Source organism: Dipodomys merriami, unplaced genomic scaffold, assembly GCF_024711535.1.
Source record: "Dipodomys merriami isolate MVZ:Mamm:240054 unplaced genomic scaffold, mDipMer1.0.p SCAF_2286, whole genome shotgun sequence".
In the NCBI taxonomy this organism is placed as follows: Eukaryota; Metazoa; Chordata; class Mammalia; order Rodentia; family Heteromyidae; genus Dipodomys; species Dipodomys merriami.
The window spans coordinates 33805-59981 of NW_027203700.1; the positions used below are offsets into that span (position 1 = coordinate 33805).

The following is a 26177-nucleotide window of genomic DNA, read 5'->3' on the forward strand; positions in this document are numbered from 1 at the left end:
CTTCCTAACTGAGCACTTGCAGATGATGTGCATATTATATCTGATCCTACAGACTACTTCTTGGCCAGAATTGTTTGAACCCTCTTGGGTCTTTGAAATTTTTGGAACTCCTTTAGAGTTCATAAAATATTGGTAATTAAGATTGCCTTTCAGAGATTAATTGTAGCATGCAGTGTTTAGCATCTAGATATTTGCAATGTGATTTTTTTTTTTTTATTGATTTTCTATTTCTCTGTGATAAATTTAGCTGCTTAACACAAGAAGAATGTACTGTCTCAAGGTTTCCTGGTCAGGCTTTTTGAGTTCATGGGAGCCTCTCTGCTCACAGTCTTTCAGGCTGAAGTGAAGGTGTTGCCCAGGTGGGACCTACCTCAATGGGGCTTAGGATCCTCTTGTAAGCGTACTGGTCATTGAAAGAATCTGTTTCCTTTTTGCTGTGTGACTGAGGCCTTCATTTTCTTGCTAGCTGTTCGCCAAGGTCTATACTAAGCATCTAGAGGCTGTCCCGGGATCCCAGATGGCTTGTCTAAAGGCCTTTACAAGGCTCTTTGTTGTCTTCCAAGCCATTAGAAGTGAGCCTCTGCTAGCTGAAACTTTCAGATTTGGGATTGTGGGCCTTTGAATGGGCCTACTCACCTGGTTAGCTCAAGGCATTCGCCCAGAGTTAACCTGTCTTTTGATCAGTACTAAGTCAGCTGATTTAAAGTCCATAATTGTATCCATGAAATACTTTTTGTGAGAGAAAATGTATAATAGTTTATGTATTTTACCGAAGACCCAGTGTTATGTACCATTAGAAACTATCCTAGAAGTAAAGAATTAAGATGTAAATTGTTATGCTTAACCAGGTAAAGTGAGTGATTTGACTCTGATAGAATCGGGAAGTGGGTTATACTACATCTGGTTCTTGTTTTTTTAATTGGATAACTGAAGGGACTTCTAGACTGTGAGGGAAAACCAGTTTCAGCAGGACTCTATCTTGTGAAGCGAGCTCTTGAGGTTCGCCTTCCCTTGGATATCAGCAGTGGAGCCCATGAGTAGTTTTGATTCTTTCACTCTGTATGTCTGCGGGTGGATGATCTTGCATTTCTGTTGTATTTGGTTGTAGGGCATGACCAGGAGTTAACGCACTGTTGCACACACCCTACTCAGCGGCTTGTGGTGACCTCTTCCCGTGACACGACTTTCCGTCTCTGGGATTTCAGGGACCCTTCCATCCACTCCGTGAATGTTTTCCAAGGACACACGGAGTGAGTTGCCGTCGTTCAAAGATCTTAACTATGCATAAAGAAATTTTTCGGGTTGCCATTAAAATGTAATTCTACCCTTATTTTCAGTATTTGTAGCTTTGCTCTCTTTCAAGATAACTACCTTTTCTCAACCTTTTGATCCAGAGAACTAACAGGTTAAGGAAAACTGCAGATAGTAATTTTTACATAATTTATGGGTGTGGAATGGGCATGGGAGAGGGGATGAAGAACTGGAGGCGTCCAGGGCGGGTGGTGCACATGAAAGAAGGGTGATCCCGCCTCTATCCAGTGTGTCCACATGGAGCTCTCGGTGGCCACTCAGGACTTAGTGTAATACATCTTGCTTAGTTTAGATTTTGTTATTACGTGTTATTTTCAGGGCATAATCTGGGAGATGGTATATATATACTTAGGTGCACACAGACAGGCAGAGCTGCTCAGTCTGGGGTGTGTCCCCCTGCTTGTATTTCTAGCAGGCAGCTTGAGCATAAGGACTTCCTACATACTGGTTCTTCTAGTCTCATCCTGGTCAGTAAATGAGGAGACTGTCAGTTGTGCATGACACATGCCGAGGAATATTTCTTGATGCTTGCTCCTCTTCTACATCTCTCTCTCCACTCCTCTGTGCTTCCTGTCTGATTCAGCAGCAGGTCTCCTGTCCATGTACACCCACACACATCCTGTCCACTGCTTTCCTTTGCTCCACTGACCCTTCTTATCCCATGTGATAGACTGATGTCCAAGAAGATCCCTGCCTCTTATGCTCAGGGAGTACTTAAAAAAAAAAAAAAATTTTTTTTTTGAGTCCGGTCGTGGGGCCTGAACTCTGGGCCTGGGCGCTGTCCCTCAGCTCTTCAGCTCAAGGCTAGTGCTCTACCATTTGAGCCACAGCACCACTTCTGGCTTTTTTCTTTTTGCTTATGTGGTGCTGAGGAATCAAACCCAGGGCCTCAGGCATACAAGGCAAGCACTCTACCACTGAGCCACCTTCCCAGCCCTGGGAGTATTTAATTTTAAGTTTGAATTTTTCTTGGTGCTACTAGAATTTGAACTTTAGAGCTTTGTGCTTACTTGGGCAGATGCTGGGCCGATTAAGCCACACATCCAGTCCCAAGGGAGTATGTGTATAGGTGTGTGTGTGTGTGTGTGTGTGTGTGTGTGTGTGTGTGTGTGTGTGTGTGTGTGTGTGTGTGTGTGTGTGTGTGTGTGTGTGTGTGTGTGTGTGTGTGTGTGTGTGTGTGTGTGTGTGTGTGTGTGTGTGTATTTTTTTTTTTTAACTTGTTGTGATTTTTTTTTTGGGGTTGGTCATGGGGCCCAAACTCTGGGCCTAGGCACTGTCCTTCAGCTCTTGAGCTCAAGGCTAGGCTAGTGCTCTACCACTTGAGCCATAGCACCACTTCTGGCTTTTTCTGCGTATGTGGTGCTGAGGAATCAAACCCAGGGCTTCATGCATACAAGGCAAGCACTCTACCACTGACCCACCTTCCCAGCCCTTGTGATTTTAAAAAAAAATTGTTATTATAAAGGTGGTGTATAGAGGGTGGTTACATACAGTTGCATAAATTAGAGGAAGAGTACATTTCTTTTTGGACAATGTCACCCCTTCCCTCACTCCTAAGGGAGTATTTCTAAATGCCCATGTATTTGCTCATTTCAGTACTGCAAACTGAAAAATTGTTTTATATATTTTAGTTTTAATGTTCAAAATACTAGTAAGATATTTGGAGGAAAAACAGGACATGTACTTTGAAAGAAGCCTGAGGTTGGAAAACAAGTTAGTGTCCTGAGTCTAAGGGTCTACAGTAATGTTAGTGATCAGTAATTATGAACGTGTATAGAGATCTTCATGTGTGACTAGGTCTTTTCCAAGGGATCCGATGGCTTCATCTTGATGTTAGATAGGCTTTTATTAGCTTGGGTTACAGTGGCCACAGTAACAGAACACATCTGCATTCTCAGTGGCTGAACACAGTGGAGTGACAGCACTGTCACTCCATCACAGAACAGCATGGGCTCGGCCCAAACCCTGAACTCTGCTAAGTGGCTCCATCTGCGAATAGACTCCAGTCCTGCCTACTTAACACATTGGTGGGAAGGAGGCCAGGGTGTCGCTGGGGACCAGGGAGAAGAACCACATTATCCTGGATATACCCTCCCTGACCTCTGCTACATACAGAGGGGAGGGACCGACATTTAAGGGCCCTGTCGGGCCATGCTGTGTGCACACTGGAATGGGGTGGGGGCCGCTATAGCTGCTGGGCTGTCATTCACTGCAGCTTTCCTTTAGGGCACCCCAAGGTGTAGGGGCGCATGCCTCAGCACTCCAAGGCACTGAAGAGTGAGAACTCCATGGGCTGAGCATTTGTTCCTAATTATTTTGAAGTTTCAAGCCAGTCGGAAGAATAATATAATAATAATTAATGGATTCTCCTCGTTTTGTACCACATTTGTTTTTGGTCTTCTTGTCTGTCTACATAAAATGTAAAGGTATTATACTGAACATATATCTTTTAAGAATAAAGCTATTTTCCTAGTTCAGAATCATTCCCAATCTCAAAATATTGACTAAGATTTCATCTGGTATTTTGCTTATATTCAAATTGACCCTCTTGGCCTTTTTTTTTTGTATTTTTTATTGTAAAAATACTGTACAGAGGGGTTACAGTTAAATGAGTAAGGTAATGAGTACATTTCCTATCGAGCATTGAATAAATATATTTTATCAGTCACAGATCTGTAAGAAAGCATTGAAAGGTTTTTCTTTGGTACTAGATTCTTTGCTGTATCAGTAAAGGGAAAGCTTTGATCCTTTTTAGGGCTTTCTGAATTGGTAGGTGTGCTAATGGGAGTCTGGATTTTCTTCTGGTTTCTTGTTCTATGCAGACAGGTATAAGGGTGCCTGGCCTACGGTGCCTCTAGCCTTCATTGCGCAGCCTTGGTTAGGACTTAGTTAGCAGATGGAGCTTAGTCAGCAGATGGAGCTACAGCCTTCTTTATTGAACACACCTATTTCTTTGTAATATCCTATCAGCAGGAAGCCTCTAAAAATGTCTCTGATTTAGAAAAGCAGGAAATGAGACATTTCACAAGGTTTTATCTGAGGAATTCCTAAGTAATTGTTGCTTTTTTGTCTTTGTCATGAATTCTGAAGGTTTGAGCCCATATGAACAACACATAGCTGATAGCATTCATGCCAGGGTATTCTCTGATTAAAAGCAAACATGATTTAATTCTTGGTTGAGAGTAGAAGAAAGGTCAGTGTCTGCAGTGTGTGTGGACACTTAACCTGTGATGTTCCCAGTGCCAGCCCTGGAGCTTCTGCCTTTCCCCTGTGGGCCTGTCATGATAGCTCCTCTGTTTTGTAGGCTTTTCTTCAGTGCTGCACATCACCTTTGTGTCATCCATGAGCCCTGAGTATTTTGTTACAACCCTGACCTTGAGGGAGATGGCCATTCAGCCTTCATGTTAGCAGCTAACATAGAGTCTGCCACTTAAAAAAAAAAAAAGCGGATGTGTTCTCTTAGAAGTTTATTATTAGGCCTACAGTACTGTCTTTCAATCTATCAAATATAGTTACTTGGTTTTCCAGAGTGGTTTTCATAAGACCTTTAACTCAATTCCTGAATATGTAAAGCAAAACTCAGACTGTCAGTCCTGAAGAAGAGCAAAAAAACATTGCTGTTCTTACTGCTGTAGCCTTGTAAAGTGATCCTCCTTTCCTCCTTCCTTCCCTCCCTCTTAGGGCCTCATGCTCTTGCTTAGCAAGAGCCTTTTTACTCAAAGCTGATGCTTTACCACTTGAGCCACACCCCCCACTCTGTCTTCTTGCTGGTTAATTGGAGATAAAAGTCTCTCAGATTTGTCTGTCTGGGCTGGCTTTGAGTCAAGAATTTTGGATTTCAGCTTCCTGAGTAGCTAAGATTACAAGTGTGTGCTATTGGCACCTGATGAAGAGACAACATTTCTTGAATATACTAATGTCTTTAAATATACAAATGCCTTTGGTATAGTAACATGATAAGGAGCTCTCTTAAAATTTTATTTTAGGGTATATTTTCATTCATGGTAACTTAGCATAAATTATTTAGTAAATTTGTTTTATAGACATAGAACATAATGCCTTTTATAATGTGAGTAATAGAACTGTACATTTCATCAAATATGTATATTGGAGTTTTTGAAGGCAAGATGTAGCTATATAGGTTTCACAATTCTTAGCTTAGATTTGTAATCTAATTTCTATAGGAGTCAGACAGAAGAGATGTTTTTCCTCTTTTCAACTTGCATTTTTATGTGGCTTCTGTGCCTTTTTTGTAAACTAAGAGTTTAAGATAAAATGTTTCATCGTGAGATAAATACAGTGGCTAAATGGATTCCCTAGAAACCCATACTTTAATTATCTTTGCCAGGTAGAGATGGAGAGCCTTGATGTGGGCTCTGGTTAAGGCTTTTATCATACATTTTTAGAAAGGGACTAACAAGCCTTTCTCTTTTTGATGTATTTCATTTATTTTTCTTCTGTATTATGACATCTCTTCATTATAGTAGGAATTCTAGCATAATGGTATTGATTTCATGTAACTGTGTGGCTGTTATTTGCTAGTTGCTAGTAGCTTAGTGGGTACCAATTTATATGAAAAGTAACTTTAGGTACTTTCATAATATTTTACCACTAGCAGGAATGTAAAATTATGCTTGTTCTTGGCAATAATAGACATGTTTCATTTGGAAATTTTGAAGTGACGTGATCATTTCAGCTGTTGGCCATTTCTTTTTCATGTATTTCTATTGTAATCATCAGGAGTTGGAACTGAGTTCAGTGCTTTTACCTGGTCTGAGCTAAATCCATATGGATCCATGGGCTTTTTACCTGGTAGCATTGTTCATTTAGCCAGGCTAACATCTTCCTCAGGGAGCCCTTCCCTCTCTTGGTCTGTGTCTTCTACACACCTGTTGAGGTGTGTGTACATGTGGTGTGTGTACAGGCTGGGCTCTCAGCTTAAGGAAGTTGTTTCTAGGTTTTATCCATTCCCTGTCCTTGGAGAGGTTCATGAGCAGAAGGGCCTGGCTCTGGGCCTCTGAGTCCAGGGGCACCACAACCTTCTTTAGGAGCTTGGAGAGTTCTCTTCCCTCTGCCGGCCCCACTTCCTTTTTATTTTTCACTTTTTGTTTTGCTTTGTTTCAGTTGCTGTAAAGAGGGATTGCCAGTTGAAGCAGTCATGGTGATTAAGCTTCCTCTGTGGGTGGCCAATGACTTTGGCCCAGACCTCCCTGACAGTATTTATCTACCAGTGTGAATAAACCTTGGCATTGAAAAGACTCTGAAATTATCTGAATGCATAAAATATTCCAGGATAGAAAAGTTTTTCTTTCCTTTTGATTTTCCACATAATTTCGTTTCATTTTAGTTTAAAAATGAACTTTCTCCCAAAGAAAACAAAGCACATCTAATAAAAATGACAGCTTAAAATTATAATAACTGTTTTAAATTAGGATTTTTTAAATGCCTTTATTACTAAATACCAGTTCTAAGTTCTTGATCATATACTTACCCAAGGTAAAAATAGCTTTGAATTTTATGTGCTGATAACCAGTAGTTTTCTTTATGCTTTGAAGGAGAAAAAAGTTTGAGAAATGACTTTTTTTTTAAAACCAAGATGGTCGATTCTAATTATAACCGAATTTTGTACTTTGTCAAGTTAGCACACAGGAAGTACTGGGGCCAGCACTGTAGGAGTGCTGCCTTGGGGTGGAGAGTTTGGAAGACCAAACCTAGTTTCAAAATCTGCTTTACTCTTGGTGAGTGCTTTTCAGCACTGTTCTGTGAGGAGTCAGAAGAGAAACATCTGCTGAGTGATGTCTTCTGGGAACAGTGGTTCAGTAGAAATGGCTGTTTGAGGAATTAAATGACCTATGTGTTACTGTAAACTCACATCATAGATCTTGGACCCAAACTCTCAGTTTTACTTGCTCTCATATGCTGCAAGGTATGTTCTTTTTAATTAGGTGGGTCAAAATAATTTTATTTTGAGGATGTTTGTATCGTTATATAATCCCTAGCAATAATTTGTTGATATCTAGAGTGATAAAATCTTAAGAAGTAATAGACTAATAGCATAAACTCCCAAAATATTTCCCTGTTTTAGAGTTTTCTCAGTTTAATTCAACTAAATATATTGCCCAGATTGATAAAGAAATACAGTGGGCAGGAGTTGGCAGACATGAAGTGTGTTTGGAAAGGTTGTTCTTTTGTACTGACCATTGACTGCCTGTGGCCATAGAAACGACTAATCAGACGTTAGTAGGTATGGGTTGTGTGAACATACCGTGTGCATGGAGTGTTCAAAGCAGCTTTGAGAGTGAGGGGCACTGCTGTGCAGGTTTCCTGGGCAGCTTGACCGGGGTAGGCCAGCAGCTGCACAGCTCCTCATTCCTTTCTGGCTCATTGTCCTGGAGCTTGATGGATAGATAGTCATTTATTGTGTTTGTTCCATTTTGATACGTTTTAAAGTTTGGATTCAGGATATAGTTTTAAAAAGTTAGAAATTTCTGTTTGTGACTCTTTTTTTTTTTTGCAGTTGTGGGGTTTGAACTCTGAGCCTGGGAGCTGTCCCTCAGCTCTTCAGCTCAAGGTGAGCACTCTACTGCTTGAGCCACAGTGCCACTTCCAGTTTTCTGGTGGTTTATAGGAGATAGTAGTCTCAGGGTCTTTCCTGCCCACTGGCATGTTTGCTGAGAGTGTGGGAACACAAAAGGGTGTTCAGTAACCCTTTCCGTGTTCAGTGATGACACCATGTGAGGGAGCAAGACCATCTAACATGTAAACTGCCTTTAAGAAATGTGTGAAGAGGGGCTGGGAAGGTGGCTCAGTGGTAAAGTGCTTGCCTTGCATGCACGAGGCCCTGGGTTCAATTCTTCAGCACCACATAAGTAGAAAAAGCCAGAAGTGGCGCTGTGGCTCAAGTGGTGGAATGCTAGTCTTGAGCTGAAGAGCTGAGGGACAGTGCCCAGGCCCAGAGTTCAGGCCCATGACTGACCAAAAAAAAAAAATGTGTGAAGATGTTTGTATGTATTTTATTAAAATGTCTTTTATCATGGTAAAAGCCCTTCATGATTTTTTGGAAGTGCTATAGATCATATAGTGAGTTAGACACTTAGTTCTTCATTCTGCTGCTTTTTTTCCTGAACATTTCTTATAATTGTGACTAAGTCAATATGCATTAGGAACAAAAACCTAGTTACAGATACACATAAAGTATACTCAGCCTTCAGAGTAGCTAGGATTACAGGCGTGAGCCACCGGTGCCCAGCTTTTGTTTTGTTTTTTTGGGACAGAGGTGGGAGGTTGGTTGTGGGGCTTAAGCTCAGTGCCTGGGTGCTGTCCCTAAGCTTTTTTTGCTCAAGGATTGTGCTCTACCACTTGAGCCACAGTCTGGCTCACTTCTGACTTTTGGGTGGTTAATTGGAGATAAGAGTCTCATATTCTTTCCTACCTTGGCTGGCTTTGAACCACAATCTTCAGATCTCAGCCTTCTGAGTAGGTGGGATTACAGGTATGAGCCACTGGCACACAGCTTCCATTTTTCTCTTTTAAATCCTCATTAATGAACTGTTTAGGAATACGATAAGGAAGGAAGGAATTAGTGCTTTTTAAATAGTTCTGCTTGACAGATTTTTTTTTTTTGTGAGGTATTGAGGTCCATCACTTCCCACTGAGTTGACTGGAGAGTGGCCCTCAGGGTGACCCACACTGGAACAGTACTGGACTCCGACTCGCTGAGCAGACATGACCCACCACTGTCATATGCAGCAAGTGTAAAGCAGAAACCATGTGTGTTATGCGGGACCATTGGAGCAGTTTTGTAGTTTGAGCTTTGGACAAGGTGGTGGTGACATTGGTGTGGACTTTGGGTCCTGGCACAGCCAGTGGCAGCTGGACAGCTCCGTCCACACTTAGCTCAGATGGGGCTGTTACCAGGCAGGTTGGCAGCTACTTTTGCTTCCTGTCACATCAGCCACTGCCTGGGTTTTCTGTTTACATCTGAGCTGCAGTGTCTGACACTCAGTTATAGCATGGAGTTAACACTTCATTTAACTGCCATCTTTAAGGGAGCAAGGTGTGCCACATAAGCGACTCCTCCAGTAATCCCTCAAGAACCAAAACTTTTTCAGAAAGACTGAATCTTTTGAATTTTGTGTGTGTGTGTGTGTGTGTGTGTGTGTGTGTGTGTGTGTGTGTGTGTGTGTGTGTGTGTGTGTGTGTGTGTGTGTGTGTGTGTGTGTGTGTGTGTGTGTGTGTGTGTGTGTGTGTGTGTGTGTGTGTAAAAAGAAAAACATGGCTGCTTTTAGGACTCTGTTATTTATTTATTTTGTCGGTTGTGGGGCTTGAACTCTGGGCCTGGGCACTGTCCCTCATCTCAAGGCTAGCACTCTACCACTTGAGTCACAGCACCACTTCCAGCTTTCTGGTGGTTTATTGGAGATAAGAGTTTCACAGACTTTCCTTCCTGGCTTGGCTTTGAACCATGATCCTCAGATCTCAGCCTCCTGAGTAGCTAGGATTACAGGCGTGAGCCACCAGCACCCGGCAGGAATCTTGTATATATTATTGTATTGCTTCCCTACACTGAGTTGCTCCCAAAGTTTTGTGTGTCTGCTTCATATTTTGTGTTTCCTTTTGTTCTGGCTTCTCTGGAAGTCAGTAATTGCTTTTTGCTATTGTGTTAGTGTCTATTGGTGGTTCCCCATCTACTGCACCCCACCCCTAGGCCTCATTTTTTTCTAACTTACTGCTTCTAATATCGTTAAAGTGATATCACAATAAAAGCTAAACTTGAATAAAAACATAGGACATATTCTTTTTCCTTTTCTTTTTTTTTTTGCCCTGGGGCTTGAACTCAGCGCCTAGGCACTGTCCCTGAGCTGCTTTTGTTTAATGCTAGCACTCAGTCACTTGAGCCATAGCACCACTTCTGGCCTTTTCTGTTTATGTGGTACTGAGGAATTGAACCCAAGGCTTCATGCATGCGAGGCAAGCACTCAACTACTAAGCCACATTTCCAGCCCTGGGACATATTCTTACTGAAGAAAATTGTAAATGCAGAGAAGTTAAGTGTTTCCTTCTATGGGAAAGGTCATGTTGCAAAACAAGCCAAGAACATACATTGGTTAATCATGTATGTATACCCTGCACATGCTGGTAGCCATAAAATTGCTGTTATCTGCTGGCTTTCCATCTTCTTCTTTTTTTTTTTTTTGTCGGTCATGGGCTTGAACTCTGGGCCTGGGAGCTGTCCCTGCGCTCTTCAGCTCAAGGCGAGCGCTTTACTGCTTGAGCCACAGTGCCACTTCGGTTTTTGAGTGGTTTATTGGAGATAAGAGTCTCACGGACTTTCCTGCCTGGACTGGCTTTGAACCACTATCCTCAGATCTCAGCCTCCTGAGTAGCTAGGATTACAGGAGTGAGCCAACAGTGCCCGGCTATGGCTTTCCATCTTCTGAAACCATCAACAAGAAACAGAACAAGCCAAGAGAATACAGACTAAGTGGCATTAGTCCAGAGAACAGACTTGAATAAGCTTAATTTCATAGGATTAGCTGAATTTGGTTAACAACAATTTTCAAAATTTTGTTCATCTAATTTAGGAAGAAAGCATTGTGTGGATGCCAGGCTCCATTGGCTCACACCTGTATCCTAGCTACTCAGGATGCTGAGATCTGAGGATCTTGGTTCAAAACCAGCCCGGGCAGGAAAGTCCGTGAGACTCTTATATTCCAATAAACCACTGGAAAATCAGAAGTGGCGCTGTGGCTCAAACAGTAGAGTGCTTGCCTTGAGCTGAAGAGCTGAGGAACAGTGCCCAAGCCCAGAGTTCAAGCCCCATGACCGACAAAAAAAAAAAAAAATAATAAAATCATCGTGTAGGTTTTGTAGTACACATTTAATAATCCCAGCATTCAGGGAACAAGCCTGGGAGACTTTCCCTGCACTCTAGAAATAGAGAAAGAGAGAATGGGATGTAGGGAGAGAGGAATGGGGGAGGGCAAGAAAGACAAAGGCATCATATTTCACAGGGAATTACCTCAGAATTCTAGTTTTTCAAGAATTACTGTGGAGAGGTATTTACTAAGTTAACTACTGTTATTTTCATCAAAGCGCATATTTTCTAAAGAGTTTATTTAGCTTTTATTACATCTGTTAACTCTTTGTCAATACTAGGGTTTTGAAATCAAGCCTGGTGCTCGATAGGGTGGTGTAACATTTCTGAGCTGTACATCGAGCCCTGGTTTTCCTTGGTTGCTTTTGCCACCAGAGTGCAGCTGTGCTGTGGTCTGCCTTCTTTAGGCTTCCATTTGCTGTTGGTGTAATGGGCATGTCCACACAACATCCAGCTTCTCTCCATGGAGAATGGAGTTTCTTGGACTTTTCTGCGCAGAATGGCCTTAGCCATGATCATCATCTCAAGTACCTAGAATTATAGGCAGTAGCTCTTGGTGACTATATTTGTGAGATGCCATTTTAAAAGATGCATCAGACATTTATTTCTTCCAGTGTATGATGGGCAGTCCCTGTAGTGAGTAATGGCTTGGCTACAGTGAATGAAGCCATGTGGTTTCAGCAGAGGGACTGCATTCTGGTGGTGAAGTGGGAGCAGCAATCCCCTCACTCGTCCCTCTGGGGCAGGAGGAGGCATGCAGTGGAGAAGTGCAGAGAGGAGAGTGTGGAGGATTAGCTTTCAGTTGGAGGTGATGCTATGGTACAAGAAGTGAGGGGTACATGGTTGATGGCAGCCATGTTCTTTGGTAGTAGAGGGTGGATATTTGTGCATGTGCTGCTGGGTGCAAGAGATCTTTGCTACTTCTTGTGATGTTGTGTTTTGTTTCTTGGAAGAAGGGCATGGACACATCCTCAGGTGAAAGGATAGACATCTGAGTCACGTGTAGATGTGGGTATGGGAGGCCTGTAGCGCGGTGGTGGCCGGCAGCAAAGGGGCATGTGGGAGGTGTAGAGTTAGGTGTGGTTTTCCCAAGCAAATACAAACGAAGCAGCAGGCCAAGCCAGAGGGCACTTGCGGATGTTTTCCAAGGGGTTGATTTTTGTAAGGAGAATAGATAATATGCTGGCTGTGTACTCTACCTGAATGTTTGGGGCTCTGAAACTTGCAGGTAACTGTGAATGCCTCCGTCTTCTTGTTAGACAGGTGAGCACCTTGCAGTTCCTGTGCAGCACAGTGCATGGTTGGCAGAAGAAGGTAGACACGGAGTCTTTGAGGTTTGATTGGTCTCTATGATTCATTAATTGTGATATCTGAACTTCAGCTTAAAAGGAGAATAGAACTTGATGAACTTGATGAAAAAGCATTTTCCCATTATAGCATTATAGGGTTTCACTCACACACACACAGACACATAAACACACACACACAGACACACACCCTTTTCACCTGGCACTCTCTGCTTATTTTGGTTTTTATTGAAATTACTGATGCAGTTACAAATACTCTCATAGTTGAATATTCAACTATAATATTGTTAAATAAGAATGGAGGAGAGTGACCTGATATAAAACAGCAGGAGTCTTGACCCTTGATGTCACAATAAATTATTGTATATCTTACTAATTTTAACCTTTTTGACAACTTAAAATCAAGTTGTATTGCAGTGCTGTCCCCTTTGAGTAGTCTTTGAAACAGTTTTGGTTGTTGCAGTTAAGACATAATCTAAAGAACTAAATGTGCTGCCTGGATATGCCTGAAATCCCTGCGGGAGACCTAGTCAGCAGGCCAGGGCTCAGTGCAGTTGCTTTAGAGCATGTTTGTAGCTTCAGCATGGTGACCATTGGATGATACCCTGCACCCCAAAGCACAGTGTATTTCATTAGAAGGTTGTATCATCCCATTTGCTGTGATGGAGACCCTCTGTCGCCTTGGTTTCACACAGAGGGACCTGGGCACAGTGAATGTTCAGTAAATGTTTAAAACAATTCTATAATGTAGGTGGATCATAATGTAGGTTGGGAATCTGTTATTCCGTACAAGGAGGTTAGAAGGTAGTGTAACCAAGTGAGAATAGCGAGGCACTGCTGCCTATTAGGCGAACGCATTTCTTTTTTTTTTGTAGAAAACAGTGGAATTTCCTGAAATTTTCAGGAAAAAGAATACTATATGATCCAAATTTTACTTTTCCTTTGAGAATTTCTTTTCTTTGTCTTTGGGATATTTGTTATCAAAAAATTTTTAGAAATGTGTTTCATTTGGACATGACTTAGTTCTAAGTTCTTAAAGTGTGAATTCTTTAAATTCTGAAAAGCTCATATGATAGGACAGGCAGAAAGAGCATCTTCTCGCCAGGATCTGGGCATGTCCACAGAACCTGGTTTCAGAGTCAGAATGTTAGATTTTTAGTGACATTGTTGAAAGTGTATGTAGTTTTAACACAGGTAGTTTGGAAAATGATAGGCAGCAAGGAATCTGGCAGTCTGGCTACTTTGGGCATACCCTGTTCTGCAGACATTACACGGGGTGTTGTGTAGGCATACCTCTTGGCTTGGGGGGGAGGGGAGGCTCATTGGATATACTTAAATTTACGAAGTCCAGACAAGGCTCTGTGTCAAAGTCCCATCTGTTGAATGATGTACGTTATCCTTGAATTTTGTATCAGTGCTGCACTGTGTGAATGTACTTGAGCAGTTGCCGGGTGTAGTCATAAAGGCCTAGTTAATACCTTCATAGTCTTTTAAACATGGTTTCTGTGAACCTTGACATGTAAGCCTTTGTTCCAAGAAAAGGGATTCTCTGGTGTTGCTACTTGGGAGCATTTGCTATCTGTAAACATGTACTCTTTAGATTAAAAAAGCATGATTTTGTAGGAATTTGCATTTTAAAAACAAATGGAAACTCTAGTTTTGGACATGGTTTTAGAAAAGCACACTGCATTAGCATTTCATGGTCCAGCATTTTCCACATCATATATTTTTTTTCTTAGCCGTGAAATTTCGGCAGATTGTTATGCAAAACAGTTTCATGTCTCTGTGTGACTGGGAAGACAGCTGTTAGTCCTAATGAGGAGTGCTAGCATTACAGTATTTCCATTGATTGAGACCCACGGAGGGAGCAGAATGTTCCAGATCAGGCAGTGGTGTGTGGTGAGAAGGTACCATACTGTCAGCTGGAAGTACATGCTCGGCTGCTCTCCACGACAAGATAAATGAGTTTTGCTGGAGTTTGGCAGAGTCAGAAGCTTTTCCAGTGAGTGGTTGTAGCTCACCAGCCTCCCTGTGGGACCGATGGCCAAGGGTGCCTTTAAATCTATTGCTAGCCTTGCCATTTTTTTTCTCTTGATGTCCTACAATACCTGTCAAGATTGTGATTTATTAAAAACCTAATGTCTTTTAGCATTTCATTAACATGGGGTTAGATGATCTTTTGTTGAAGCTTTTCTTCCCCATTAATTTAGCAGAATATTAGCTGAAATTTAACTTGGTCAAAGAGAAGTCAGTGGGGCACCTTTACTTTCTGCCTTTCACATCTCTCAACAGATGAAACATTATAACATAACAATACCTAATTTATAATCAGGTTCTTTCTGTTTTTTACACACCAGTCCTGGGACTTGAAGGCACTGTCCTTGAGCTTTTGTGTTCAAGGCAAGTACCCTGCCATTTGAGCCACAGCTCCGCTTTTGGCTTTTTGGTGCTTAATTAGAGATAAATCTCATGAACTTTCCTGCCTTGGCTGGCTTTGAACTGCTGAACCTTGAGGTAATTGGATTTAGGCTTTTCTTCTTCAGATGCTATGATGTTATTTCAGTCCTGATCATCTGCTAACAAATGATTGGGCGCGTCCCTTTGAGAGGAGGAGTTGTGTCACAAGTTAACAGTAGCCATGGCCTCACTGACTGCAAAACCTCTGCTGGTGGACAAGTTTTCTTTAGGGATTGTGATTGAAGTTAGAGCAGTGGGATTTTGCCTTGTTTATATTTTTTGTTGTTGTTGTTGGTTGAAGGGCTTGAATTCTGGACCTGGGCGCTGTCCCTCAGCCCTTCAGCTCAAGGCTAGCGCTCTACCACTTGAGCCACAGTGCTACTTCTGGTTTTCTAGTGTTTTATTGGAGATAAGAGTCTCACGGACTTTTCCTGAACTGGCTGTCTTTGAACCAAAATCCTCAGATCTCAGCCTCCTGAGTAGCTAGGCTTACAAGCATGAGCTACCAGTGCTCGCCTCCTTGTTTACATTTTAATCCACTTCATCATTACTTAGAAGTTACATATGCCAGACAGTGTATTTTATTTTCCACATTCCAAGAGCAGAGTCATTTAAGTGTTAGTAATATTTTACTATTGAAATTAAATATCAAGAATAAATGAAGCTAATTTTTGTCTTTTCATTTTTCTAAGAATTTTTACTCTGCAGTGTAATTTTTACTCTTAAAACTCTTGAATTTCAAGTCCTTCTGTGTTTCATGAATCTCTGCCCCCATAAACCTCTACCCCCATCATGAATTTCTTGTTTAAGTTAAAAAGAAAATTATTAATTACCTTGGATTATGTAAACAAGTTTAAAGAGAATAGTTTTGATGTCTTTCTTTTTAAGATCTGTTTTAGAAAGTTGGGGTCAAGGCCAAGTGTTGGTGCACTCTGGAAATTCCAGCACTTGAGAGGTTAAGGAAGGAGGACTAAGACTTAAGACTAGCTTGGGTTATATAGTGAGGACCCTATCTAAAAAAAAAAGTAGTTAAGTGGCTCATGCTTTGTAATCCTAGCTACTTGGGAGGCTGAGATCTATAGATTGCAGTTTGAAGCCAGTCTGGGCAAGAAAGTCCATGAGACTTTTATTTCCAGTTAGCCCTTAAAATGCTGGAAGTGGAGTTGTGGCTCAAGAGTTCTATCCTTGAGCAAAAAAACCCTCAGGAACTGTGCCCAGGCCCTGAGTTTAAGCCCCACTAGCGCACAAACAACATAAGGTGTTTGACTATATAAAACATAAAATTTAACCATTTTAATCATTTTAACGTATACAGTTTAGTGACATTAAAATAGATACACACTATTGTGCAGCCATTAACACTATTTCAGAACTAAGCAGAAACTATTCTAAATAGAAATTCTGTACCCTTTAAGCGCCCTATTTCCATTCTCTCCTGCATTGTCACATATTTTGGAATCTCCTGTCTTTTGAGAATGGATATTATTCCAGTATACATATGTACTTTATTTCAAAAAATCTACCTGCTGGATACTGGGGCTATTGTGTGTGTAATATCGCGAGCCTTGTTTGAGAACTTGGTTTTAGTTATTTTGGTTATTTACTCAGGATAATTGCCATGTCTTATATTAATTCTATTTGTTTGATGAACTACTCTACTTTTCTACAATGGCTCACCATTTTACTTTCCTTATCAGAAATGTGCAAGGATTCTGATTTCTCTCTTTGTCAATGGTACTTGTTATCTGGTTGTGGTTTTTGATAAAGGCTGTCCTGAAGATTTGGTGTCCTGTTACATTTTTGATCTTCATATACTCTTGTCATTGGACAAATGTTTGTTGAAGTCCTTTGCCTTATTTAAATTGTTTGGTTGTCAGAATATTCTTTTCCTCTAATTCTCACGTTCTGATTAAATTGGTAATTGCAGCGTTTTCACAATTTGTCATCAGGCACAAATACGTAGAGATTTTGGCAGGTTTTGTCTAGTCCCTATTTTTCTGGGGACTCCCTTTTTTTTGGTCCCCTGCCTGGATATGGTAGAATAGACTGCGTTTTCCTACTTTACTGGGAAAGAAATCGGATATCCTCACTTAGCACATTTACGGGAAGAGTGGAAGAGATGAGAGTGGGTTGCAGAGGGCACTGCTGTGGACTGGGTCCACCCTCTGAAGGAGGATGGTGTTTAGTGTGCAGAGTGCGCACTTCCCGTCAGCCTGGCTGAACTCTCCCCTGTACTTGCAGCACTGTGACCTCTGCCGTGTTCACTGTGGGAGACAATGTTGTGTCAGGCAGCGATGACCGCACAGTGAAAGTGTGGGATTTAAAAAATATGCGGTCCCCCATTGCAACCATCCGCACAGACTCTGCCATCAACAGGTAAGGATTGACAAGCTAAAGCCTTGTCTGTATTTGCTCAGTGTTTCACTGATACAACCTTAAGAAAAATGGTGTAGCCTCCTAGGAAAATATTTTATGAATTCTCTAAATTTAGTATCCCTAGAAATCAGGTTGGGGTAGTAAGACTTAGAAGACTTAGCCATTTATGGCTATGTTGTAGGGCTTTTGTTTACTCATTTACTACGAGTTTGATGTTGTAGGGCGGAACAGTGTCCGCTGTTGTGGAGGTAAGTCTGTGTATTGTGTGTGTAGGGTTTGGGTGCTCTGGTAGGTATAGGTAAGTACCTCAGGCTCTAATGCCATATGTAGTTTGCTAATCTCATTTACTGTAGAATGTGAAAAATAGGAACCATTATCTCTAATTTACATGTTCGCTATTTTATGCACAATCCATTTTCACTTTTCTGCAGGATTAACGTATGTGTTGGCCAAAAAATCATAGCCCTCCCCCACGACAACCGACAAGTGCGATTGTTTGACATGTCAGGGGTGCGGCTGGCACGGCTTCCCCGGAGCAGTCGACAGGTAAGGGTGGTAGCGGTGGCAGCTGTGGTAGCTGTTACCAGAGGGGCTTGCATTGTTCCTTAACTGTGCTGTCCAGAACAAATGTAACCTGGGCCACCACATTTTAGAACACTTTTTCATAGCTACCTTAAGAAGGAGAGAAATGACAGAAGCTGATTTTAATTAATCATTTTTCTTAACCAAATATACCCCAAAGAATACAATTTCAACATGTAACCCATATAAAAATATGGGTTACATATTTTGCATTCTTGTTATCCTACTAAGATTTTCATCAGAAACACTGGATCTGTTTCTAGAGTTTATATTGTAAAAGATTCTTCCTACCCAAATTGCCAGTACCCTGTATGTTCATTGTTTAGGTTTGAGATGGGATAGGATCAAACCCCACCCTCACTGAGGTTGGTAAGATCCTCTGCTCCTGGGCTAGGAAGGTGGCTCAGTGGTAGAGCGCTTGCCTTGCATACATGAGGCCCTGGGTTTGATTCCTCAGCACCACATAAGCAAAAAGAAAAAAGCTGGAAGTGGCACTGTGGCTCAAGTGGTGGAGCGCTAGCCTTGAGCTGAAAATCTGAGGGACAGCGCCCAGACCCAGAGTTCAGGCCCCATAACTGGACGGTCCCCCGCCCCCCCCCAAAAAAAATAAATAAAGATCCTTTGCTCCTGGGCTGTGGCTGCCACATGTATTTGCTGTAGGATTTATAGTGTGGAAGTGCATGAGTGACAGCTGCTGCTATGCCCAGGCGGGAGCGGCGCTGGTGGCTGAGGGGGGAGCTCTTTGCGATGGGACCCTCACCCCGACTTCCAGCCAGAAGGCCCCTTCTGTGACAGCGATACTGCCTCACATGCTTCTTCTTACAAGTTACGGGATTGCACCTTGCCAACTTGGGATGCGGTGGCAAGGAGTTAAGCAGCATTCAGCCCACTGTAGTCAGTGTCCGATGGGATGCCCAGGAGCCCGCATTCAGTAGTGCCCTGGGCAGTTCTGATGTTCTGTGGAGTTGGGGCCAGAGGTAACAGGAGTGGTTGTAATAATAAAACTCCATTACTTGTCAAGGCAATAATTCTTCAGGCTTTCGTATTTAATTGAGCCCCTCACACAGTCGCTTTCTTGCCTGTCTTCTTTTGCTGTTTCCTGAGTGTCTGTGATGTCTGATGAACAAACCCGCATGCCCTGTTGATCATAGCTCCTCCCTCTAGCTCACTCACACTCGTGTCTGTGTGCTCATCCACCTTGAGCAGTGCCCTGTTCTGCACACATTCCCCTTGCTTACTGCCTACTGGCTGCTCTCCTGCTGATCTGGTGGCGATAACCACTCTCATTTCACGGTGTACAGCCTCAGAGCACAGTTCATGAGTCATAAGCTAGCCCTCTGCTGGCTTTGTACCGCACATACTGCTGACTGTCATAAAAGGGGATTTGCTACCGATGCAGTGCCATCATCTCTCGAGGTGGTGTGCCATTTCTGAAAAGCAGCTGTCTCTACCAGAGGAGTGTTTCAGCCATTCTTCTTTTTGATGACTCCTAAGGGTACTGTTTGAGGTTACTTATTGACCTTTTAATTCTTTGTGTGCAGTACATCATAGCAAGCCATGAATTGTCTGCTGTGGGAATTTTAAAAAAATATTGTGAAAACTGCTAAACACCATTGATCTGTTAACTAAGTTGTGCCTTCAGCACAACAGAAGGCACAATGCTCTGTGTGTGGTCCAAGACTGTTCTGCAACATGTATGAGATTTATGAAAAGTTAAGTGATGTGCTTACTTTGGGAATATTTTCCCTTGAGAAAGTAAGGAAGTCAGATACTGAAGAATCACATGCCTGTAATCCCAGCTACACAAGAGGCTAAGATCTGGAGGATGAAGATTCAGAGTCAGCGTAGGCAAACTTCATCTCCAAAATAACCAGCCAAAAGCAGGGCTGGAGGTATGGCTCAGGTGGTAGAAGGGCCATTGAACTAAGCAAGCCGAGTGAGCATGAAGCTGTGAATTTACACTCAGTATTACAAATTAAACACAGGATTCTGATTTCTTGTAGAAAATTTCATTTTAAATTGTCTTTAAACATTCAACCTAATGATGACATAAATTTATTTTTCCTTTTTGGTTTTTTTTTTTTGGGGGGGGGGTGGTCCGGTCGTGGGGCCTGAACTCTGGGCCTGGGCGCTGTCCCTCAGCTCTTCAGCTCAAGGTGAGCGCTCTACCACTTAAGCCACAGCGCCACTTCCAGCTTTTTTTTCTTTTTGCTTATGTGGTGCTGGGGAATCGAACCCAGGGCCTCATGTATGCAAGGCAAGCGCTCTACCACTGAGCCACCTTCCCAGCCCTGACATAGATTTATTTTTTTAAGATTAATATATAGCACTTAATTTTGACCTTGTAACACTTATTTAAATGAATAAATGTAGTTTTCATGTCATAGAACCACAGCTAGAAATCACTGGTTTATTATGTTCCGGCCAATTTTAAAAAGAGAAAAAAAACAACAAAACCTGTTTTCTTCAGTATTAGGAATTAAACCAGTACTTGTCTAGCCTCTAGCCTTCCCACATTAAACAAGCACTCTGCTACTGAGCTTAATCATAGCCCTGTTTATTTTATTTTGAGACAGTCTTGCTAAGTTGGGCAGGTTGGCCTCACACTTGCAGTCTCCTGCCTGCCTCAGCCTCTCAAGTATATGTGTGTACGTGTACGTCAGTATATCGGACTTATTGGGGTTTCTAGGATTTAGAATGAAAGTGACTAGTGATTAAAGTGGGAGTAGTGTAGGCAATGTTTACGGCACACTCTGGAAAGTGTGCTGTGTGACTGGGATCTTACACCGCAGGAGGCCCTGGTGGGTTTTTTTTTTTTAAGTTTTCTATTTAGCTGTACAAAGGAGTTGCCTTTCATGTGTGGATGGGTAATGCGATTGTCCATAATATGTCTCGGTGTGTGCTTGTGTGTGAGCACAGTACTTTGAACACATGAGGTGTGGAGTTCCTGACCCCACTTGGGAGGTGGTGGTGGTGTCTTGTCTGACTCAGAGCTCTCTCTGACGTTCAAGTTCCTCACAGTGGAGTTCTTGACTGTGTGGTCATTTTCCTTTATTCATTTGTGAAGATGAATGCTATATCTTTAGCTTATATTTATTTGTTGCTTAATCTTCATAATGACCCAAGGGGGCTAGATACCATTAGCCTATTAGCCTAATTAATTGATGAAGATACAGAGAGGTTAAGGTAACTTTCCTAGTTCCACAGCTATTTAGTGGTGTTCTGTATGTAAGTGGATTTATTTATGTATGTATTTGTGTATTTAGTTTTGATGACACCAGAGTTTGAACTCAGGGCCTTGCACTTTGATAGTTGCTAGTCTACCAGTCACATCTCTTTCCCCTTGCATTTATCTTTAAGTAATGCTTTCCTGAAGGCATAGTTTAGACTGAGAGGTGTCACTTCTTGTGTGCTGATTTTAGTGATATTATTAGTAACAGTGAACAATGAAGGTAGCTTTCCATTTTGTTTTTAGTATATAGACTTCTCAGTTACCATATTTTTGCAGCCTACTGCAGTTCTTGTCAAATTTACTCACAGCATTATTCATACGTGAATGTTGTATAGAGAAAGTTTTTGTGCTATTCTTTATCTTTTCAAAATCTGTGTTTTACTTAATAGTAATTCTTTTTTTTTTTTTTTTTTTTTTGGTCTGGTCGTGAGCCTGAACTCTGGGCTTGGGCACTGTCCCTCAGTTCTTCAGCTCAAGGCTAGCGCTCTACCACTTGAGCCACAGCACCACTTCCGGCTTTTTCTTTTTGCTTATGTGGTGCTGAGGAATTACGAATGCAAGGCAAGCGCTCTACCACTGAGCCAACTTCCAGTCCTAGAGCTAATATTTCTAAGATACTGCTCATAGGTATTCTAAGTAGTGGAGTGTTACTATAAGCACTTACTTGCATCTGTATACATATACCCTAATATGTCACGCTGTTAAGTTTTATATGTCCCAGACATTCTGATTTTTAACCTTTTTTGTGATCTAGGTTTTGAACTGAAGGCATCCTGTTTGTTAGGCAGGCATTCTACCACTTGAGCCACACCTTTAACCCTATTTTTTTTTCCCCTGTAGTACTTGGACTAAATTACCTTATCACTAGCAATGTATAAAGGTTCCTTTCCAGGCATGCTAGCCAGCATTTGTTGTTTTTATGTTTTCTTAATAATAGCAATTATGATTGAGGGAGGTAGAATGTCACTGTAGGTTTGTGTGTGTGCACGTGCATTTGTGCGCATGCTGCTCCTGGGGCTTGAGCGGTGCCTGCTGTCCCTGTGCTGTCCCTGACCTTTTTTTGCCCCAAACTCGTGCTCTACCACTTGAGTCATATAGCTCTACTTCTGACTTTTTGGAAGTTCACTGGACATGAGTCTCAGATTGGCTTCAAACTGAGATAATCATATTTTAGCCTTCTGAATAGCTCGAATTACAGACATTAGGAACTGGTACCAAGCCCTCAACCCTGATTTTTGACTGGAATTTCTGAAGATTGTAGGAATTTACTCAGAAGGTCATTTATTTGTTTTGTCTTCCTGGGAACAAAGTATATTTTCCTAGCTCTTTTATGACTGAAACCAATTATTTGATAAATGATACTTGAAGTCTTTGATTGAATTTTATTTTAACTTGCTGCACAAATATTTAAAAATTTCAAATTGCCGGGCAGCAGTGACTTATGCCTATCATCCTTAACTACTCAAGAGATCTGAGTGATCTGAGGATCACAGTTCCAAGCCAGTCCAGGCAGGAAATTGTGTGAGACTCGTACCTCCATTAACCCCCAGAAAACTGGAAGTTGTGCTGAGCAAAAAAATGCTCAAGGATAGCAAAAAAACAACAACAACAACAACGACAAATGAATCATTTTCTGACCGTATATATATATATATATATATATATATATATTTTTTTTTTTTTTTTCTTTCTTTCTTTTTTTGGTTGGTCATGGGGCCTGAACTCTGGGCCTGGGCGCTGTCCTTCAGCTCTTCAGCTCAAGGCGAGCACTCTACCACTTGAGCCACAGCGCCACTTCCTGATTTTTTGTGTGTATATATATTTTTTTCTTGCTAAAGACCCATGACCCACCTACTTTCACCTCTGCCATGCAGATTGTAGGTGTGACCCACCACATCTCACTTGCTAGTTGAGGTGGAGTTCTCACTGACCTTCTGGGTCACTGGGCTTGTGTCATACTACAGTTCTATCTTTACCTCCTGAGATTTCAGTCCTGGGCCACCACAGCCAGCGTGTTTTCTTAAAGAACCCCAACTTCTTTATCATTTGTCATGTGTTCCATTGGTGCTCATTTCTTTGGGGCCATACTAGCACTGGCTCAGGGAAAGTCCGTTGTCATGTGCAGTGTTGGTGGCTCAGTTGGACTAATCCATGGTGTTCACTTGTTACCTAGGCGCACTAATTTTGGTTTGTTTGCTTATCTCCAGGGCCACCGGAGAATGGTGTGCTGCTCGGCGTGGAGCGAAGACCACCCGGTCTGCAATCTGTTCACGTGTGGCTTTGATAGGCAAGCCATTGGTTGGAACATCAACATTCCTGCACTGTTACAAGAAAAATGAGCTCACCAGTGCTTCTTAGTTGGGTGTATGCCATGGACATTTGATTCGTACAGGCTTTTCTGCATATCAATCAGCCATTTTTTGTGAAAGTTTGGCCCTGGGAAGGGTGCTTTGTATGTGTTCTTTTCACATTGTGCCCAGCTTGCATGAAATGTACAGAATGTTCATATTTTTTTTTATTTCTGTCTTGTGTGTATTGGCCCTCCCTGGTCGGTAGAAGTGAAGCTTTCCTCCACACAGTACCTGAAAAGCTTGAGCTGTGGACATTGACTGACAGGCAGTAGGACATTACCTTGTATGTGTTAAATGTGACCTTTTTTTCTTACTGAACGGCCCCTGTGGTCTGCTGTGTTTTCTGGAATGATTGTACTTATCTACCTTGTGCTGGGAAGATGTAGGGCTGCATTTGCCTTGGCTAGTGAGTGGCAGGAATGATCAGAGATTTCATGTTGACATCCATACGTCTTAGCAAGTACTGTTGTGTAGTTGTTTCAATGAATTTCTGCTACAGTTCTGTAAAAATAACCTGGATTTGCAAATTTGAAAAGAAAGTTTCTGCTTTTTATGGAAAAATCATTTCAATCTCCTGAGGTCTAATATAGGCAAACTCTAAAAGATGATGATTCTAATCACTGATTTTAGGTATTAAGCAAAATTTAAAGCACTTTAGTTTATAGCTATGGTTATAAACATTTTTTAGAAGTTTCAAATGACTTATCCATTGAATGTGACTTGACCTTTATAAGAAGGCCCTGCTACCTGAAAACAAAATCTTATTTATTTTCTACTTACTTGGTTTGCGTACTTCTAAGTGGGTTCATTTCCTTGGTGGTATTGAGAGCCAACAATGCAAATAAATGAGTACTACCTCAAAAATATTTGGAAACTTTTGGAGTCTCTCACTGTTGCCTAGTTAAAGCACTTTTGATTTATAGCTGGAATATTGAATTCATGATAGAAGGCAAGAAAGACAACCATACCAAATGTATGCTGATGGTGAAAGGTTCTTCAGTGAGGTTGGTGGTAACAATAACAGTTTGTAGGTACCAGCTGGTTGAGTAGCCAGTATACCTCTCAGTGCCAATCCTGCTGTGTAAGTCTTTATTCTTGCCTTCTTAGAAACGACCATACCTCTGGTATCTGTAAGTTAATGTTTCCTATTGAGTTACAGTTCTGATAAAGAGACATCTCAGTTATCGCCTCTCATCATTTTAATCCTTCACATGTAACCATGTGGAGGCTGGCCACTTGGAGAGGTACAGGCAGGTAATTCTGAAAACCATCATTTAAACTATCATGGTGGCTCTACCCTACCCCTGTTTCCTGTGTTTTCCTGTTTTTGGTGATATGAGAGTGTAAATAACTCTAAGTCTGTTTGGTTAAGTGCTACTATAGTGGACATTCAGGAGTCCTTAGTGGACTTACCAAGAGTGATAAGCCTTGGGTCCTAAGGGACTAATTTTAAGAACCTCACCCCTGACTCATTCAGAATGACTCTGAAATTGACACAACCAGGAAGGATCAACCCAAGAATAACCAATAATGGCTTAAAGTAGAATTGAGATAGTTAACTAAGAGATCTACAACAAATGTTTTAAAGCAATGCTATTTTTAAATTTTTGTTGTATTTTTAAAGCCTGGCACTTTCTGATCACAGGTCTGACCCCAATTGTTTTTTGAGAGCGGAAGTCAGGCTGTTACAATGATTGATTGGAATGTCAGGCTTCAGCTCCTGCTGTCCAGGGTGTATTTTGCTTGGTGGAGTATCACGATGTTTGCTGTGGCCTAATTTCACCTTACAGCAAGAGATGATTGGTGGATCCACCTCCCACTGTATATGCCAAGTCACGAACATAGATGACTGCCAGTGATGAGCTGCACAGCCATGTTCTTATGTTCCTTGCATTTTATCTTAGAATAATAGGAGAGTTGAGGGATGTATCCAAAATAGCTAAATTGAACTTAACCAGATCTCTGCCAGACAGAAATACAATGGAAGCTCTGTGTGTGTGTGTGTGTGTGTGTGTGTGTGTGTGTGTGTGTGTGTGTGTGTGTGTGTGTGTGTGTGTGTGTGTGTGTGTGTGTGTGTGTGTGTGTGTGTGTGTGTGTGTGTGTGTGTGTGTGTGTGTGTGTGTGTGTGTGTGTGTGTGTGTACCATTTAGTTCTATGCAGACTGGTGAATCTCACTGCCAATAGCTGCTCAGCTTCTCTGTTTAACTGGGGGAGACCAGCCTCTGACCCCAGAAACAAGGTTCCTGCTCATTCCCATGAGAGCACATGATCCTAATGGTGCTCAAGCAAGAGTTCTCAGGAGCAGGACATGACGTGCTGTTCACTGATCTCCTCTTCTCGAAGGCTCTCATCCCACTGTTGCTGTGTGGCCACGGGTGGGGTTGCTTCCAAGAGGTTTACACCTGAGGAAAGTGTACGCATGCACACAGGTGCATGCATGTGTGTGTCACGTGGCTAGGATGAAGTTATGTTATCAGCCACATGTGACTCATTTGAAATAGTGTTAAGAAATGGAAACACTATAATGTGCAGAAGTGTCCAGAATTTCATTTAATGTTGGAAGGAAAATGTGTGGTTACAAAAAAATAAAAATGTGTTGGTAGCAAACTTCCTGAGCTTGGTTGTTGGACAGCACAACATTTTTCTCAACCACCGCACATGGGTTTCTGTAGTCAAAAGTTTTG

The 26177-nt window shown here is 41.8% G+C and overlaps 1 protein-coding gene across 2 annotated transcripts in view; it reads left to right on the forward strand.

Moving 5' to 3' along the window:
* The window catches only part of LOC138835111 (WD repeat-containing protein 37), a 49756-nt gene extending 23594 nt beyond the window's left edge, over positions 1-26162 (forward strand). For both annotated transcript variants that reach the window (XM_070033775.1, XM_070033776.1), the window contains exons 10-13: positions 1109-1250; positions 17194-17328; positions 17760-17874; positions 23350-26162. In XM_070033775.1, coding sequence (XP_069889876.1) covers positions 1109-1250; positions 17194-17328; positions 17760-17874; positions 23350-23481 — 524 coding nt within the window. In that variant the 3' untranslated portion in view covers positions 23482-26162. The remainder of the gene's footprint in view (positions 1-1108; positions 1251-17193; positions 17329-17759; positions 17875-23349) is intronic.
* Positions 26163-26177: the final 15 nt, after the last annotated feature.